Below are 20005 nucleotides of genomic sequence, written 5' to 3' on the forward strand. Positions count from 1 at the left end.
ATAAGATGGAAAAGTTATCTTCAGGGCCCTGACAGGGACATGGAGCACCCTTTGAAGGGGGGAAGGAGGCAGCCCTACAGTTTCTCCTACATTAGATTTAAAAAGTAGAAGCATACTTCATATTGCAAATCAATGTTTATTTTATCACAGAACCATTATAATCTACATGGTGTGCCACAGTGCATCTTTCCTAATCTATCCATACATTCCAAGAGCACAATTTTCAAGGATACATATTTATACATCTGTTAACCACTTTGTCCCCATTATTTCATTTAAAGAATTAAACTATTTAGAAACTCTTTTGGACACATATACACACAACAATCAATACATTTTCCCCCCAGAAATATAAAGTGCTGACGGTACATCATCGTTTTTTAGTCCCGCTGTTCCCATTGGCAGACTTGTTGAAACTTCTACTCATTTGTGGAAAGTGCACCGTTGGAGTTCTTTCAGTTGGGCCATACAAACCTAAATTGCGGGCTGCAGTTGACTTTCGAAGAGGTTTGACACTGGGGAAAGGGCTAAACACTTGTAATTTAGGATTGATGGGTTGGGGAGATTTAGCCAATGTTCCACTGTCACTGGATAAATTAGGTGATTCTGATACGTATGTTGGGCAGGACTGATCGGTCATTGGCTCAGCATCAGGTTTGTTATTTTGTGTGAGTTCTAGTGCTTCTAATTTCAGCTGAACAACTGACATATTTGCATTGGTGTCCTTGTAAAGTGGCTCAGTTGACTGTCCATCAACTTTCCGAATAGTCCTGTTATCCAAGCCACTTCCCTCTCTTTCCCCCAAATCAGAATTGCTTGGAGGGTCCTCCTTTGCACTGCAGCTATTTGGTTTGCAGACTTCACGCTGCTCTTCTATGAGTCCTATGGTATCCCCATAGCCCAGCTGGCATTTGGCTCTAGCTATGTTCTTTCGATGTACTCGGATATGGGTGCGCCAGGGAGAGTTGAGTTTTGTTTTAAGATCTTCATGGGGAATGGGTGACATTTTGCCCCCTGTGTGACTTGGGATATGAATGACCGCATTCTTGGCAGCTCTATTAGTCGCTCTCATCTTCTTTCCTAAAAGAAGGTGGTTTATCACTGGAGAATGGTTTACCTGAGAAGGGAGAAGACTGGTAACTGGCCCTTTGTCTGAAAGAAAAGGTTAAAAAAAATTACATAGTCTTAAACAACAGAAACAAATCATTACATCAGTGATCACTCACCAATAAAACAGTCTTGTTGCTGTTTCTTGTGATGATTTGTAGGACAGACCCTAGTGGAAACTGAATTCCTCTAACACTATAGTGTATCTTCAAGTCAAAAACAGAGAGGAAAAGTATGGTAAAAGCTTTCCCTCATCCCACCTCCTTTCTTACTGTTAATTCCTAAATCAGTAACTACTGCTAAAATAATAGAAATCTGGAAACTGGTTCTATCATTTTAGGAATTGCAGATGGGAGCATGACAGGAGGTGGGGCACTGTGAAAATTTGGAAAGTATTGCCAATATGATTTTGCTTTGTATTTGTTTAGAGCTGAACATAGCCCTGCACAGGGTTTTTTACTCTTATAGGGTACATATACCTGCTACAATACGAAGGTTAACATTAACCTTGGCCTTAGTGAGTCCCCCATTTCTCTTAGATTCTTCCTTCAATAGCGAGAGGCAATTCAGTCTCTACACTAGGTCAGTCACACAGGCCTCTCCTTGAGCAGAGGGCTGAAAAATGCACCAATTTATTTTTAATAGACTTCTGTCCATGCTGAACTGGAACCAGGACAAACTAGCTTCTAATTTCCATCAGAACTTCCGATTTTACCAGAGTGACAGACTCAGAATTAGTGTGTTAAAACTATATATTAGCCCATTAATCATGATTAGCAAAATCAGAAAGGGTTTGGCAATCATTGGAAATGAGGATCTTACTATTGCATTGTTTCAGTCTGGCCAGAGCTTCTGTTTGCACAAGATGCATTGCCAGTATTTTAAAAATAAATATCTTTTTTTCCTTTCATGTGAATTTAACAGTCATGAAACCTGCTGGACTGACTGTTCTGGTGACTAAAATCCTCCAGGTATAGCACTAGTGGAACAAACTTTCCCACAGGGGCCCATCAACGTGTTTCAACTGTGACTTGGAGGGACCATCTTTAGCAGTGAGATGGTAGTTCAGTCTCCATGCCTATTAAAATCCTCAGCCTGTCTGCTGATGCTGCCCCCAAAGCTGCCAATCAGTGCCAATTGTGGTAGTAGTTTTTATCATGTGGATCTCTCTCCATGGGGAAATGGACTGGGAACAAACCCATTTCCCACATACTCACTACCATCCTGGTACTGGATTTGAATTGTCAATCTTGGAGCTACAATTGACTATTTGGTGGCACAGTTCCCTTCACTTCAATAAACTGATTTAAATGGAGCTATGGCAATTTACACCAGCAGAGGATCTACCCCTTGGTTCTTGAAGTATATTATTGTCATTTCTTTAACAATGTATAAGTATTGTCAAGTCCAAGGATGCCGCAGATTTTAACACTTTCATCAGTGAAACCAATGTGATATACCCAGATAGCAAAGACATCTTTAGATACCATTATTCAGCTGGTCCCTGGGACCTAACAAGATCCCAGGGTCATCATCTTCAGACCCTGATAAAAGAAAAACAAAGACATCATCTTATATACAATTTGTTTGTATAAAATTGCTTCTGCAATATCACTAATGTATTGCAGGTTCATTCATTCTCTTTTGTCCTCTCTCTACATATGAATAATTTAAAGACACAAAACATTTTTGCCTCTCTTTTCAGATAGTGAAGTTGGCTTGTAAAGAATAAAGGGGAAGAGCATGTTCTGATATATTACCTGCTCTGATATACACCTGGTGAACCTGCTGCTGCTGCTTCTTCTTTATTCGGGAATACTGCCTTTTCAATGCATTAATGTCAGTGGTCATACGCTCCATCATCATACTGTTAAAAGCAGCATGGTATTCACTTCTACAGGAGTCTATTGCCCCTGGACTTAGTTCCGCAATGTTACTAGAGCCCAAACTCTGTTCTTCATTCTGATCTGTACACAGTAGGAAAAAGTGAGGGGGAAGAATACATCAGAATATTCTGTGCTCTCCTAATCATTAACCAAGGAAATGCACGAGTAAATTACATGCCCAACTCCTGTTATTTTAACTACACTGTGTAATAAAAACAGTTATTATAACTGTATTATAACATGTCTAAATATTTAACTTAAATATAATTTATAAACCTTGCAATATACCTTAAACATATAAACTGAATTTCTTGTTTGCATAAAAAACATACAGCGCAGTCACTAAAGTGGGTATTTCACATGACCAAGTAGTAAACAAAGATTCTCAGTTACAAAGTGATTAGAAGTTGAGGCCACCACTCCATGAACTGATATGTAACTCTGTTACAGTCAAACTAGTCATTTGGTCAAATGAGACTGACTATCTGATAGTGATCAGCAAGGAGGGAGGGAGCAGCAGAATCAGCAGGTGTGGGGGAAGTGGAAGAGGCAGGCTGCGAGGGAGTTTATATGATCAAAGAGTGGCAGAGCAACAGGAGCAGCGGAAGTTATTTTCCCAGCTGTCTCTGATGCACTGCTAAAATGGCAATTCAGGGTCAAAGGGATAACTTATTTCATAGGATGTTTGTTTGGATTACATCTAGTTTGCAAGACTGGTTTAACATTCTGAGTAAGTGTCAGTCTGAGGCAGCAGCTGGGGACTTGCAGTCCTCCAAGAAAAGAAAACAAAACAACATCAAACAGAGAATTCTAGCATACAGATCTCGGCAAATACAAGCAGAAGGAATGGTGAAATTAAATCCAATAGAAATAGTTTCTGGTAAAGAGGCAGACAGCATAACTGTAACCATTCCACTTGTTGGCAAAGGCCTGGGAGATCCAAGGAAGATTTTTGACGTTACCTGAATAATAATAAAAATTAACAATGTTATTGGCTGCCAATCAGGGACACCAAGAAGGTTTTTCTCGTAACCACTCCTGTGCATCTAAAGAACTATTGAAAGAAAATGACATAAAACCTGAGAAAGTTACATCTTTGAGAGAAAATGTTCAGAGAGAATCCTGCAGTGGGGATCACAAAAATCAGACTCTAAAGCCATTATATCACATATAGGAAAGCTATTTTAGGTAAAATTTTACGTTTCTAAAATGTATTAGAATTTTGCTCTCCTTTTGAGGCTTGCACAGTAGGACTCATGGTATTGAGTGAAAGATTGAGGGATATGAAAATAGGTTCAATGAATTTATGTATAACACTCTGAAACATTTCAAAATAGTTTTCTATAAAATTTGTTATTTACAGAATAAATGATGGTGTGGAATGGTATAAAGGTTTTATGAGAGTGGGGTGGGGATGACCTGCATAACTCACTCGTGGATTCTGATGCTATATAAACATGTGGTAACAAAAAACAGGTTTTTTTTTAAAAGTTAGACTCTTAAGGCCATATTTCATTATTTTTGGGATCCTCAAAAGTGCTGAGCACCTAACAGCTCCTATTCAGCTTAGTTTTAGGATTGTTGGAATATTTTGGGTAATAATCATGGCTAAAATCTTTATTCCACACCATCATGTATTGTACACACACAAGCATTCAATTTAGTAGGAGAGTATCCAAAGATTGTACAGCAAGTTACAGAAGATCCATAATGGTCTCTGGATACAATTCAAACTACAACTTTCATAATTTCAATTAACCTGCAGGTGAATCAAGCTCACACAAATATGACTGGATAATTCAGAATGAACTGAAGTTGCATTTACCTTTGATTTGTTTTTGATACTTCTGTAGCTCTGGTGCCAAGAGCCCACTGAATGGTCCAAGGCAGCCAACTGCACTGGCAACCGAATCTTCATCATCCAGGTCATTCTCCTCATCACTATCTCTGGTTCTGCCGAGCCTTCTGCCAAATGAAAAGAAATGGAAAAGAAAGCAGATCTTAGATACATCAGTGAACTGATCATTACTAAATGCCTTCATCTATTTTAGATGTGCAATGGAAAAAGCAACTATTAGCCTCTCGGCTGTACAGACTAATAGTGGCTCTATTAGACTACAGGGAATAAAAGATTTTTCTGGATGTATTTCAGACTTACCCTGAAACTGAAGTTGATTTTACTGCTGCAGGGAATGGAGTAATGTTGTATGTATATTTCTCCCTTAATTCTGCCAGTTGTGGAAAAGGAAACTGAGCCATGGAATAAACAGTCTAGAAAAAAAAAAGCACCTTTTAAAATTATGCTGTTAACAATGGCCCCACTAAAAACTGCAGCACTGTACAGATTTCATAGGCTTGCAGGATTAAACATTGCACATTCACATGAAGAAAAGGAAACGTGAAAGGTCTGATTTTATGATGTAATCGACACTTCCTCTAGGAAAAACAAAGAATGTCTCACTAGAAAAATACATAGTCCAAAGAGGAAACATACATAACTGGTAACATGAGAGCTAGTGTATAAGCATATGCCTGTACAATGGTTTGCATGTCTCAAAGAAATACCTCCTGGGTATATAGGATATTTTGAAAGAGACAGTTTATGAAAATGTGGTTTCTGACACGATTGTTCACTTGCCTTAATACAAGGTCAGACCCTTTCAACTACTGTATTTATTTAGCATCACTTCTAATCCACTCACTGCCAGCAACTTACGAAAACCTCAAACACTGATTTACATTAGAAATTACTAAAAAAATTGTCATTAAAACAAAAAGCAAACAAAACATATGGCAGGTCACACAATTAGCAAGAGCCTCTAGGTCAGGGGTGGGCAAATTTTTTGGCCCAAGGGCCACATCGGACAATACAAATTGTATGGCGGGCCATGAATACTCACAAAATTGGGGTTGGGGTGCAGGAGGGGGTGCGGGTCCTGGGGTAGGGTTGGGGATCAGAGGTTTGGGGTGCAGGAGGGTGATGGGCTGGGATCGAGGATACTGGAGAGCGGGAGGAGGATCACAGCTGGGGAAGGGGGTCAGGGCATGGGGAGAGGCTGAGAGGTGCAGGCTCCGAGCGGCGCATACCTCAAGTGGCTCCCGGAAACAGTGGCATGTCCCTTCTCCAGCTCCTACATGGAGGCACGGCCAGAGAGTTCTGCATGGTGCCACATCCGCAGGCACCACCCCTGCAGCTCCCATTGGAGCATGTAGGAGCCAGAGTGGGGCCATGCCACGCCTTCCGAGAGCTGCGTTTTGCGGCCCCCAACCCAGCATCTCGGCCGGAGCAGGGCCAAGCTGGGTGGTCCAGCCCCCGACCCAGTGCCCCGGCCAGAGCCGAGCCGTGTGGTGTGGTTCACGGGCCAGCTTCAAATGACTTGCGGGCCGTATCTGGCCCACGGGCCGTAGTTTGCCCACCCCTGCTCTAGGTGCTTTTGTAATACAAATAATAATTATAGCAGACTTACAGATGTTGTTTGCAGAGGCAGTGGAGAATAAATACAATGGAACATTGATAATGCATTTTAACCAATGGCATAATAGTAAAAGATTGGAAAACAAAACTTATGGAAAGTTACCCACAACAGCAATTTGCTTGTAAAAGCATCGAATTCATTATCTATATTGAGGCTGAGAAAGACACTGAATAGTTAATTAGTTTTCAGTGCTCCTCTTTAATTTGTGTTTTCTCCACCTGCCTAGATAATTACAGTTTCTCAATCCCTATGGGTGAAATTCTGCCTCCACTCAAGTCAGTACGAGTTTTGCCATTGACTTCAATGGGACTAAGATTTTACCCCTATTTATTATTAATGGATTCTAAAGGGGGGCATGGATCGGCATTCATGTCGTGCTCCCCATTAGTACCTGGCTCGGGCCGGGGAAGCTAATGATCTAATCAGTGGTGGATGAATCCTAGTCATGTGCCACCTGAGGCATGTTGGGCATATTCTAAGAAGACTGGATTCCAATTACAACTACTGCTGATGGAAGTGCATATCAGGTTTTCCCTGCTCTTCCTGTACTGCTCTGCTCAAGTGACAAACAAGGGCTGACCCCATTAGAAACACCATGGGGTAGGTCCTCAGCTAAGGTTGCCAAACCTCCAGGATTGTCCTAGAGTCTCCAGGAATTAAAGATTAATGTTTAAGTAAATATTATGTCATGTGATGAAACCTCCATGAATACGTCCAGCCAAAATTGGCAACCCTATCCTCAGCTGGTGTAAACTGTCTCAGGCCCATTGACATAAATGGAGTTATGACAGTTTACACCAGCAGAGGATCTGCCCCCACGAGTCTCAGAAAAGGAAATCCCAACACTTCCTCAGCCATGAAAACCATAGCCAAACAGGAAGGACTTTGGCAACACAAGTTCTATCAGAGTCCAGACAAACTCTGACCTTATAGCATAGCATAGCATAAAACTTCTCAACATTAACATTAAGTGAAGCTTGGTAGAGTTCTACTACATAGTGACCAGAGAGGAGCTGAAAGAGAATAGATTTTTAAAACAGACAAGGAGTCACACTAGTAGGAATTTTACTTTGAAAGGTAACTGCTTCTCAAGGGTGATAAAAGAATATGGTTGCAATATGGACTGATGACAAATTGGCAGCTATTAAGTTATCTTTGACGGTAACTAAGGACCTGATCCAAAGCCCACTAAAATCAGTGGAAATTTTTCCATTGACTTCAAAGGGTTTTGGAACAAGCCGTAAGTGCCTGATCCTGCAGGATATTGAGAAATTCCTGTAAGTTGCTGAACATCCTCTACTCAAGGCCTTATTAATAGTAATGTTGGATCTGCAAGTAAGTTTGGCATGCATAGCAGATATGAGAGAATGGCACTGCACTTCAATATAAAATTTGAAATAAATTTGGCAATTATTTGGCAGTTATTTGGCAAGCTAGCATTATTCTGTCCATTATCAGAGCAATAAAAATGTTTCTGCAATTAAATAAAAATCCAGTAAACACTTGTTTTTAGTAAAACCAATAATCCCCTAAAGTGTCTGATATCCAAACAGTGCAGCCCTTAAAATTGGAAATAAAGGTGACTATAAGTAAAAGTGAAATGGATTTTATTGATTTTGTTGCCCAAGTGGAGATAAATGCAAGTAAACAAAACATAATGACAAGTGCACTGAACTTTAAAATTCTTTCACTTTTAATCATTTTCTGAAAAATGGAATTTGTGGCAGACACATTGTGTGGTAGCATCTGACACATTCTGGGGTGCAATCCAGACCACTGAGAGGTTGTGTCACCATGTGCCCTACAACCTTGAGCATGTCACAATGCTCTGCTGTTATAGCTCCCCTCCTGGGCTGCTCACAAAGAGCTAAACAACATGCAGGTCACACCCTGAGAGTCTGTGCATAGCTACAGTCCTGGCCCAGCAACAATGACCCCAGCAGCCCATCAGCAACACACCAGCCACACTCTGGCTTCCACCAGCCTTGGTTACTATCTGCAGGGTGACCCCAACACAGTCCCAGTTCCAAATTTCCCTGGAAACATGTGTTCTCTACTCTCCAGTCCCCTCCTGGACAGTCCAGATATTAGAGGTTCATTGCCCCTGTAAGGGGTCAATATCCAACCGCCAACTACTTTGAATGGCGTTACCAAACAGCTTGGTTTAAATACAACATTGGATTAGTTTAGCTTGAAAAATAAAAGGTTTATTTAACTACAAAGAGATAGATTTTAAGTGAGTACAAGTATAAAACATTGAACTCAGAAATGTTTACAAGAGAAATAAAAAGATAAAACGCTGTGATTGAGTGCACCCTTCTATTCACACCCTACACACTATTGTAACAATCTTTGTACAAAATATGCCTCGTGGGATATCATTTGAAAACTAAACTCACTGGTCAACAATCTCATGGCGAAATGTATGTACAAAATGCCTGTTAAGAGTTATGAACATAAGCTGAAATTATGAGTCAATGTGTTTACCAGACAAGTCTGGGGAGTGGGTGTATCACGGTCTCAAAGACAGAGGACAAGCTGACACCTCTAGTCAGGTATCATCAAAGCTGATGGGCAGTCACCTGTCAAGTGGCCATTCTTTGGCAACGAAGGGGGGCAGGAACAAATACCTCTGCATTTTAGCAAGCAACCACATGGAACCTCTTTCACCACGAGACTCCATGTCTCCATTCTCACAGCAGGAAGGAACTTTATCTAGGGCAGTGGTTTTCAATTTTCATTCATTTGCAGACCCGTAAAAAAATTAAAATGGGAATGCGGACACATTTGTAAATCTTAGATATAGTCTGTGGACTTCAGAGTGAAAACTACTGTTCTATGGCAATGACAACCTTTCACAGATCTCTTACGCACAATCCACAGGTTGAAAACTGCTGATCTAGGTATAACCCTCAGGAAAATGCATTTCAAAGGGTGACTGGACTATAAAAGTAGAGGGCAAAAACATCCCAGGGTCTCTCTTTCTACCTCCCCCTCACACTCTCTTTCACCAAAGACAAGAAAGGAACCAGCCCTTTGACTTTGGGGGTGGGGGGAGGTCCTAATCTGATAATTTGGTCAGCAGTGTTGCTGGGAATATGTGGTGAGGATTTTACCTTGAACCAAGTCTACCCTATTAAATTTAGCTACTAGAAAGTGTTTATCACATTCCAGGGTATTGCCAATCAACTTTGATGATACCTGGCTAGAGGCGTTAGCTTGTCCTTTGTCTTTGAGAAACTGGTTTACATCCTCTTGCTGTCCTGAGGACCCTGTTTCCTATTTACATGTAAACCAAGGTAAACATACATTCCTTTGTTTACGATAGACCTGTTAACAATGTCTGCCTAGTCAGGGCTGCCTGGGTTTGAACATGTGCTACCAACATAGATTCATAGATATTTAGGTCAGAAGGGACCATTATGATCATCTAGTCTGACCTCCTGCACAACGCAGGCCACAGAATTTCACCCACCACTCCTACAAAAAAAAACCTCACACCTATATCTGTGCTATTGAAGTCCTCAAATCGTAGTTTAAAGACTTCAAGGAGCAGAGAATCCTCCAGCAAGTGACCCGTGCCCCATGCTACAGAGGAAGGCGAAAAACCTCCAGGGCCTCTTCCAATCTGCCCTGGAGGAAAATTCCTTCCCGACCCCAAATATGGCAATCAGCTAAACCCTGAGCATATGGGCAAGATTCACCAGCCAGATACTACAGAAAATTCTTCCCTGGGTAACTCGGATCTCACCCCATCTAATAGCCCATCACAGGCCATTGGGCCTATTTATGAATATTTAATTACCAAAACCATGTTATCCCACCATCCCATCTCCTCCATAAACTTATCGAGTTTAATCTTAAAGCCAGATAGATCTTTTACCCCCACTGCTTCCCTTGGAAAGCTATTCCAAAACTTCACTCCTCTGATGGTTAAAAACCTACGTCTAATTTCTAGTCTAAATTTCCTAGTGGCCAGTTTATATCCATTTGTTCTTGTGTCCACATTGGTACTGAGCTTAAATAATTCCTCTCCCTCTCTGGTATTTATCCCTCTGATATATTTATAGAGAGCAATCATATCTCACCTCAACCTTCTTTTAGTTAGGCTAAACAAGCCAAGCTCCTTGAGTCTCCTTTCATAAGACAAGTTTTCCATTCTTCGGATCATCCTAGTAGCCCTTCTCTGTACCTGTTCCAGTTTGAATTCATCCTTCTTAAACATGGGAGACCAGAACTGCACACAGTATTCCAGGTGAGGTCTCACCAGTGCCTTGTATAACGGTACTAAAACCTCCTTATCCCTACTGGAAATACCTCTCCTGATGCATTCCAAGACCGCATTAGCTTTTTTCACAGCCATATCACATTGGCAGCTCATAGTCATCCTATGATCAACCAATACTCCAAGGTCCTTTTCCTCCTCCGTTACTTCTAATTGATGCGTCCCTAGCTTATAACTAAAATTCTTGTTATTAATCCCTAAATGCATGACCTTACACTTCTCACTATTAAATTTCATCCTATTACTATTACTCCAGTTTACAAGGTCATCCAGATCTTCCTGTAGGGTATCCCTGTCCTTCTCTAAATTGGCAATACCTCCCAGCTTTGTATCATCCGCAAACTTTATTAGCACACTCCCACTTTTTGTGCCAAGGTCAGTAATAAAAAAATTAAATAAGATTGGTCCCAAAACCGATCCTTGAGGAACTCCACTGGTAACCTCCCTCCAGCCTGACAGTTCACCTTTCAGTAGGACCCGTTGTAGTCTCCCCTTTAACCAATTCCTTATCCACCTTTCAATTTTCCTATTGATCCCCATCTTATCCAATTTAACTAATAATTCCCCATCAAACAGGAGAATTCATAACTTTGCATGTAATGTTACTACATACATTCCACCATGATATTATTGACCAGTGAGTTATTAGTTTTCAAATGATACCTCAAAAGGCATATTTTGCACAAAGATTATTACAATAGTGTGTAGGGTATGAATACAGGGGTGCATTCGGTCTCAGCATCAGTACATCATCCTTTGAAATGATATTGCTCAGCTTGTAACTACCTAATTCAGCAGTGGATAAAGTTTCCCTGTTTTCATGTGTACAATTATTCAGGACTTCCGCACTCCCTTAGAAACTGGTATTAAGAGTAAAACACTGTAAATGAAACATTGTTTCAGAGCATTTTTAGAAGTATGACTTTTACCCATTTTGAAAATAAGTGGCTTCTCAAAGTCAGGTATTTTGAAATTTCTCGTTAGCTCTGGGAGGAACTCTTGGTTAGTATGTTTTTCCTGTGCTATAGTCAGTGACATTTTGATCTGAAGGCAAAATGGTCTCAATTAAGATAAAAGTAAATTCTGAATGATTTCTAAATAATCTGTTCATGACTCTGTGCTTAATGCATAAAGAATGTCACAAATATTGATTCAATGCCAAGTCCTTCCTGACAGAGGAGGAAAAATATGTTTGTCCAGATGCGGTGATGCAAGCAATTAGAAGCAGGAGCTGGAACATTCATAGCTGGATTAGAAAAAGAGGACAAGTGGTGCAGTAGACCAGGTTTTGGCATTAAGAAACTTGTATACCTTGAGGTATGTGCACATATCTCAGGTCAGAAGAATGCCCCCAAAATCCCACAGCATGAAATCAAGCTTTCCCTTTAGATGAAACTACAGAACCTTCCTGCAACTGTGAAAGAGAAATGTTCTCTGGGCCCCAAACAGCGATACTGCTCAAATCTACCAGACTAAGACTATGTCTACATTACCACTGGATCGACGCTTTGGCGATCAATGCACCAGGGGTCGATTTAGCAGGTCTAGTGAAGACCTGATAAATTGACGACAGAGCGCTCTCCAGTCAACCCCGATACTCCATCAGGAACGAGAAAAGTAAGGTAAGTCGACGCGAGAGTGTCTCCTGTTGACTCAGCACAGTGTAGACACTGCAGTAAGTCGACCTAAGCTACGTTAACTTATTCACATAGCTGGAGTTGCGTAACTTAGGTCGACTTACCACAGTAGCGTAGACATAGTCTAAGAAATGTTGTGGTTTGGGGGTGAGGGGAGAAACCATCTCCAGCCCAACATACCTACCCATTTTTGTTTGATCACCATCATACCTTCCTGCTTTTTACTATATCCCTCAATCCCCACCCCATGGAGAAAGAACTCTAGATTTGTCTGGAATTAATCTCTATTCTTTATATCAGTAGCCTTTCCAGACAACATATTCCATATGCTTGTTACCCTTTATGTGAAACAGTTCTGCTCAACTCCTCCATTTGCTCCTAGTTTCCAGAGCTTTAATTTATGCCCCATGATACACGCTCACCAATCCCCTTCCCCTTTTTCTATTATCTCCCCATTTCCTTCCAGAATAAAATGTTTAAAAAATACCCCAGACTTTTGTATTAATTTCACTACTTTCAAGAAGCAAGCGTTGTTATAAAGTCATTAAGACAACTTGGCAGGCTAACACAAATTGTTGCAGATACTTGGCATGCAGCCTTGTGCTCAACCTCAGAACTAAGGTGTTTATTAACAGACCAATAATATTGTATTTGTTTAGCTTCTAGTCCTAGAAATGCTATTTTTGTCTATTATTTAAAACTTGTGGAGCTGATGCTCACTTTCCTAAATTGTTTAATCTGAAAAATGGGTTTACTTTGGGACTTGTTTGCTCCTCCAGTCTAGCTCCTCCACCACCACCAGACAAAACCCTCACCACTGAAGAGTCAAATTTCCAAAAGCTTGCTTATGTGCTGAGCCCTTTGTGTACGCATATTCTCCATGCAAGAGAAATGTTTTTTTTTAAAGGAGTGGCTGGGTGTACACAGAATATGTGCATATGAGAATAGGCAGAAGAGTGCAGTGATTCTCAACCAGGGTACGCAGAGGTCTTCCAGGGGGTACATCAACTCATCTAGATATTTGCCTAGTTTTACAACAGGCTACATAAAAAGCACTAGTGAAACCAGTACAAACTAAAATTTCATACAATTACTTGTTTATAGTGCTCTATATACTATATACTGAAATGTAAGTACAATATTTATATTCCCATTCATTTATTTTATAATTATATGGTAAAAATGAGAAAATCAGCAATTTTTCAGTAATAGTGTGCTGTGACACTTTTGTATTTTTATGTCTGATTTTTTAAGAAAGTTGTTTTTAAGTGAGGTGAAACTTGGGGGTATGCAAGACAAATCAGACTCCTGAAAGGGGTACAGTAGTCTGGAAAGGTTGAGAGCCACTTGAATAGTAGGTGCAGAGACTAACTGTCCTTATTTAAATGATTGGGAAAACCAAACGGATTACCATGCTATAGCCCAACCTTTCCCTTCTCCCCCCATTAAACAAAACAAACAAAACCCTCAACATTTGTTAGACAAATGTTTGCTATATTTGTAATTTGGTAAAACACCTTTCAAGTACGTAGGAGCATCACTCCCAAACACACTTCTGGCTGACTCCTCTGAAGATGCTGAAAACAATCTGCAACACCAATTCTAGTTAACAAACTTGGTCTTTTCAATACACTGGTTCAGGAATGCCTGCAAAAATTTTTCACAGAGAATGGCCCAGGACTCCCACCACCTCTCTCCTGGTAGGCTCCCCCTTGTGGACATATACCACCTCTCATGAAGCTGTAGAGTTTGCGCAGAGCAGAGGGGACACTGGCTACTGGAAGAGGAGTCAAGTTGGGCAGGCCCGAGAGGGAGCGGGGGAGCCCCTGTTGAGGGAACTGGCCCCATAGCAATGGCAAGGAAGGGCAGTGCTGGCCACTTCACTGCCCACTCAGGTTTGGCCCTGCAGCCCTCTGTCCAAACCTGAGTAGCACTGAGCAAGTTACAATGCCACCCAGTTTTGGCACTGTAAACCCCAACCCCATCCTGATGGAGGGGCCCTGGGACCAAAATTGAGTGACGCTGCAACCCCCTGTACCAGGTCACACGACCACTCACTCAGTTTGGGTCCCGTGGTCCCCCTGTCATTATGGAGGGGCCACGGGGCCAAACCTGAGCAGGTAGTGACGCAGCCAGCACTGCTCCTCCTCACCACTGCCATTGGGAGGGCTCAACGCTGATGATTTGGCACCCATGCCAATGGTATGCACCATACTGGTGCCAGTGCACTGGTTTACGATTGTTTTCCATTTCTTCTTCTGTTTAGAGAAAAATTAGTTCAAGTGCATTAAGACATAAGACCAGGTATGCTTTCTTTAATAGAAAGGTCATGGGAAAATTAAACATACAATTTACACTTTTGAAGGGAAAAGTATCAGAGCCTTGCTGGAGATGCTACAACATTAGCCTCTCCTAATGGTTATCATTGCTACAGAACAAGTATACACTTCACACTGTTTACGACTTTCGCTGAGATCAGAAGAAATGATTAAATAAGTTAAATATAAAGGGAGAGTACCATTAATAATTACAACAGTTAAAAGACTCTTCCATCCCTTTCTTTCCCATAAGCCTACACCTACCTGTGGTTTGTCTTCTATTATGCACAAACAGAAAGGAAAAGAAAAATCTGTCACTGAGAGTCACTTTACCCGCTTCAGGTCCACCACCATTATTTTTGTGACACATGCCACATCTCAATTTTGTATTGCTCATCAAGCCCAGAATTGAGACATAATGAATACAGAGAAGGTAACAGCTTGAACTGGCATTCATCATTTCCTCTTCAGTATTTGACTTACGTTGAGAGGAACTGTAAAATCTGTTTAGAAATGTATGTGGGCAATTCAGATAGTAAATTATCCCTTTTTTTTTTTAAAGGAAACTAAAGCCAAATTATTCACCTCTTCCATCCCTAACACTTTCAACAAGGAAAAAAGGAAGGCAAATTGTCCAAGATTACATATTGTTACAGTGATTCTCTGCTTCAGCAGTAAATTGGAAGATGATTCTACTGTATAGTCAAGAAGAACTCTCAGAATGAACGCACTGGTTAGAGAGTGACAAAATCTTACCATAGGCTTCTTATTTTGAGACAATCTAATTTAAGATATTTAGAACCAGAAGTTTTTAGTTAAGCCTCAACACAGCCTCCAATACTACAGCTGAATTATTCAGTCCCACAACTGCACCCATTTAGTCACTGAGGCCCTGATCCACTATCATTAAAGTCAATGGGAGCTTTGCCACTCAGTTAAATGAGTGTAGGATCAAGCCCCTAGCTCCCAAGTTTACGTGCGCACACATTTACTTACGCTTCTAACCGGGTGCAACTTCAGGGGTAAGAAAAAAAAAGTGTCTGCAATTTAGTACTTGAACTGCAAGCGTAAAACTGCATCTGCAGTACTGAAGGCCTTTTTTTAAAAACACACTTAGGTTTCTGTTTATTATTCAATGACTTCGGTTTAAGAAGGTAATTAGAGCAATCATCTACATTTTGTTTATAATTCACAACTAACAGTTCAATGGGTTTTATTTTTATTTTTTTTAAACAAAGGGATTTTTTTTAGTTGATGAGCTAGTCAACCACCCACAAAGTCTACTGAATGCAAAGATTACACTGTAATGAATATAAGAGAGAAAAATTAGAAATAAAATACAGAGCATTATATAGCTCACAATTTAGATAATCCTATTGAGTGTAACGCACAAATGTAAGCAATTGACTGGCACCTCCTTGTCCAATGAGGTCTAGCTGTTTTCTACATCTAACTTATAATTGAGGGGTATTTTAGCTTTGACCGCTGATAATGTTTATGTATCTACTCCACTGATAGGTTAGTTTGACAGTATGGTGTTATCTTAATTTTTCTTCTTGAAACAAAATTTTAACAAAAGTCTCATCCTTTAGACACAGGAAGCTGAAGACTGTTTACAATATACAAATACACAAACAAGAATTACATCATTAAGCGCTGCTTACTAACCTGCATGAGTTCATTGCTGTCAATCAGATTGTCTTCCAGCATCTCCTGGGTTAGTTTGCCCATGGTACTGTAGAATTCATCTGCAGTTTCACAGCATTCAATCTGCCTGTATCACAACACAAATTTTTCTGTGATCTAAACTAATTATACATTTCATAGTGAACTGTATTCTCTGTAGGGTAATCATACAGAACGCCCCCTATATTACTGACTTAAAAACTGCGGTTTTTTGCAAAGAAAACCACCATTATAAAAACCAGAAGATCACAAGAAGTCTTATATGATAAGGGGGATGAGCGCGCACAGTTCACTGTACTGAGAGAGTAGGCCACTCTCACTCTGTGTTAGTGCATGTCAGGAATTCAAATATGGATTAACATGTGAAACCCTTGATATGCTAGGAATGGCTGCCATAGTCTAGTAGCAGAGTAGGGAAGGAGAGTATTTTTGGTAGGGAGATTATTTTTGTAAATTCAGTCTGAATGCTGGATAGTATGGAGTGGAAAAGAAAAATCTGCAGTGTCATAATCTGCCCGTCACTAGTGTTACGCACTCTTAGGGCCCTACCAAATTCACAGTCCATTTTGATCAATTTCACAGTCATAGGATTTTAAAAATAATAAATTTCATGATTTCAGCTATTTAAATCTGAAATTTAATGGTGTTGTAATTCTAGGGGTCCTGACCCAAAAAGGAGTTGAAGGGGGTTGCAAGGTTATTGTAGAGGAAGTTGCAGTACTGCTACCCTTACTTCTGTGCTGCTGCTGGCCTTCAGAGCTGGGCAGCTGGAAAGCAGCGGTGGCTGGCTAGGAGTCCATCTCTGAAAGCAGAGCCGTCGCTTGCAGCAGTGCAGAAGTAAGGACGGCATGGTATGATATCGCCACCCTTACTTCTGTGCTGCTGCCTGCAGAGCTGGGCCCTCAGTCAGCTGCCTCCACTCTCTGGCCGCCCTGCTCTGAAGGCAGCAAAGCAGAAGTAAGGATGGCATGGTATGGTATTGCCACCCTTACTTCTGCCCTGCTGCTAGGGGGGTGCTTTCTTCAGAGCTGGGCGCCTGGCCAACAGTTGCCACTCTCCAGCCATGCAGCTCTTAAGGCAGCACAGAAGTGAGGGTGGCAATACTGCGACCCCCTAAAATAATCTTATGATCCCACCCCTGCAATTTCCTTTTGGGTCAGGAGCCCCGATTTGAGAAACTCTGGTCTCCATTGTGAAATCTGTATAGTATAGAGTAAAAGCACACAAGAGATGAGATTTCCCAGGGAAGACCAGATTTCATGGTCCGTGATGCGTTTTTCATGGCCCTGAATTTGGTAGGGCCCTATGCATGCTATATGGAAAGTTGTAAAACGTTACAGCTGTGAAGGCTATAAGGATTACATTTTTAATTTTAAAAGTTGCACAGAACTGCATTTTGTCAGCACAGCAGCACATACTGTATAGAAAGCTTTATTTTTTAATGGCAGAAGATGAGTCAGGCCTGTGACTAGACCCAAGTGTTGCTGTAATTACAGAATTAGAAGCTAAAGGTGCCAGGGAGCAGATTTTCAGACTTATTTAGTTTATACAATCAGGAGCAAATCACTTTAAGCAAGGTAAGTCCCCTGCAGAGACAGCAGCTCTCCCAAACATTATATACCTGTTGTATAAATGGCAGACGTATTCTTCCTGTGTGAAAGAAATTATGTGGAAAGAAAGGTCGAAATACACTTAACATAGAGATATGACGAGAAAAGAAAATGAATATGTGGATTTAAGTCACCAAGATGACATCAGAGAAATAGTTACAGGCGAATATTTTCGTAAGTGACCAGTGATTTTGGGTGCCCATCTTGAGACACCTTGAAAGGGCCTGATTTTCTGAGGGCAGGTGCACAACACTTTCTGGAACGCAGGCCCTTTGTCAGGTGTCTCAAATTGGACACCCAAAATCACTAAAAAGAAAAGGAGTACTTGTGGCACCTTAGAGACTAACCAATTTATTTGAGCATAAGTTTTCGTGAGCTACAGCTCACTTCATCGGATGCATACTGTGGAAAGTGTAGAAGATCTTTTTATATACACACAAAGCATGAAAAAATACCTCCTCCCACCCCACTCTCCTGCGGGTAAGCTAGCAGGAGAGTGGGGTGGGAGGAGGTATTTTGTCATGCTTTGTGTGTATATAAAAAGATCTTCTACACTTTCCACAGTATGCATCCGATGAAGTGAGCTGTAGCTCACGAAAGCTTATGCTCAAATAAATTGGTTAGTCTCTAAGGTGCCACAAGTACTCCTTTTCTTTTTGCGAATACAGACTAACACGGCTGTTACTCTGAAACCAAAATCACTAGTCACTTTTGAAAATCTTAGCCACTGTTTCTACCAAGTCTACTTTATTTTATATTACCTTTAACCATGTCAAAGTTAAACAAACAAACAAACAAACAAGGAGGACTTTACAAATCCCTTTACAAGCTGGCTATAGTATAGAGTTTCCTGGATTTCTAAAGAACATAAACACACTCACTAAATTTCGATCTTATAGGGCTCATCTTCATGAACAGCTCTGTAGCAGCACAGCTACACCGGTGCAGCTGCGCCACTGTAGCGCTTTAGTGAAGATGCTCCCAAGCCTATGGCTTCTCCCCGCTGCGCAGTGAATCTACCTCCCCAAGAGGTGGGAGCTATGTCGGCAGTAGAAGCTCTCCCGCCAACATAGCGCTGTCTACATGGTGGGACTAGGTCAGTATAATGTCACTCAGAGGTGTGGATTTCTGACATCCCTAAGCAACATATTTATACCCATACAGGTCTGCAGTGTAGACCTGGCCTTCGCCTCCATGCTACCAATTTAAATCTACTGACACTGAGGGACACAGGGATGGTACTGGAAGAATGGTATCAATGGAAGTCTTCCAACCCTGCAGAAAGTGACTTCCATTGGTCAGTAGAATCAAGGTCTCCTGGGCCAGCATGGAGTAAGGAGTATCTTTCTAGGAACTCTTGACAGAAAAGGTGTGGTGGGGTGTCCACTCCACACAACTCTGGAGTGGGTTAACGTGGGCCAGAAGGGGCCAATTCATTTTATATGCTGCACCTGGAGGGAAACCAGAGCTTGATAAGCACGGATTGCAGATGAAGCCCAGTGGGGGGAAGAGCTGGGATAGGAGTATAAAGCCAGGCACTGAGAGCAGGAAGAGGCAGCAGGGAGGAGCTCTTCAGTCACTCCCCTTGAGAGGAAGGGAATTGGCCAAGGACAATGAGGAGATCTAGGGGGAGAGTAAGCTCCGGGGGCTGAGAGGGGCATCGTAGCCACACTTTCAAGCAGAACAGAAGTTGCATGTTGTGGCTCGAGGCAAAGGGGTCTAACTTGAGAAAGTGCCCATCTGGATAACATGCCACTGAACATCTGCTGATCTAGCTCCAATTTGTCAGTGACAGACTTCCTACTGAGCCAGTCTTTCTAGGAATTCAGTTCACTGACAATAGATCCCGCTTTGAATGACTCCTTTTGATCTCTAACAGCAATGAGACTTTTTTGACCTCCTGGCTCAGCAAAGAACTCCAGGTGTCTTCTTATTTGTTTACATAGGAGTTATATGTAGAGCTGCTTCTGATATGAAGGAGAATCTTTACTGCCTTGACC

General features: G+C 41.3%; 1 protein-coding gene across 6 annotated transcripts in view; it reads right to left on the minus strand.

The window, feature by feature from the left end:
- Positions 1–116: 116 nt before the first annotated feature.
- Positions 117–20005, minus strand: part of TBC1D30 (TBC1 domain family member 30) — an 83533-nt gene continuing 63644 nt past the window's right edge. For 4 of the 6 annotated variants that reach the window (XM_048835903.2, XM_048835910.2, XM_048835906.2 and 1 more), the window contains 6 exons: positions 16378–16483; positions 5152–5264; positions 4819–4958; positions 2868–3074; positions 2595–2651; positions 117–1152 (listed from right to left, as the gene is read on the minus strand). In XM_048835903.2, coding sequence (XP_048691860.2) covers positions 371–1152; positions 2595–2651; positions 2868–3074; positions 4819–4958; positions 5152–5264; positions 16378–16483 — 1405 coding nt within the window. In that variant the 3' untranslated portion in view covers positions 117–370. The remainder of the gene's footprint in view (positions 1153–2594; positions 2652–2867; positions 3075–4818; positions 4959–5151; positions 5265–16377; positions 16484–20005) is intronic. The other 2 variants (XM_048835904.2, XM_048835908.2) reach the window with 1 other exon arrangement.

The sequence above is a fragment of the Caretta caretta genome, chromosome 1 (assembly GCF_965140235.1).
Source record: "Caretta caretta isolate rCarCar2 chromosome 1, rCarCar1.hap1, whole genome shotgun sequence".
Lineage (NCBI taxonomy): Eukaryota > Metazoa > Chordata > Testudines > Cheloniidae > Caretta > Caretta caretta.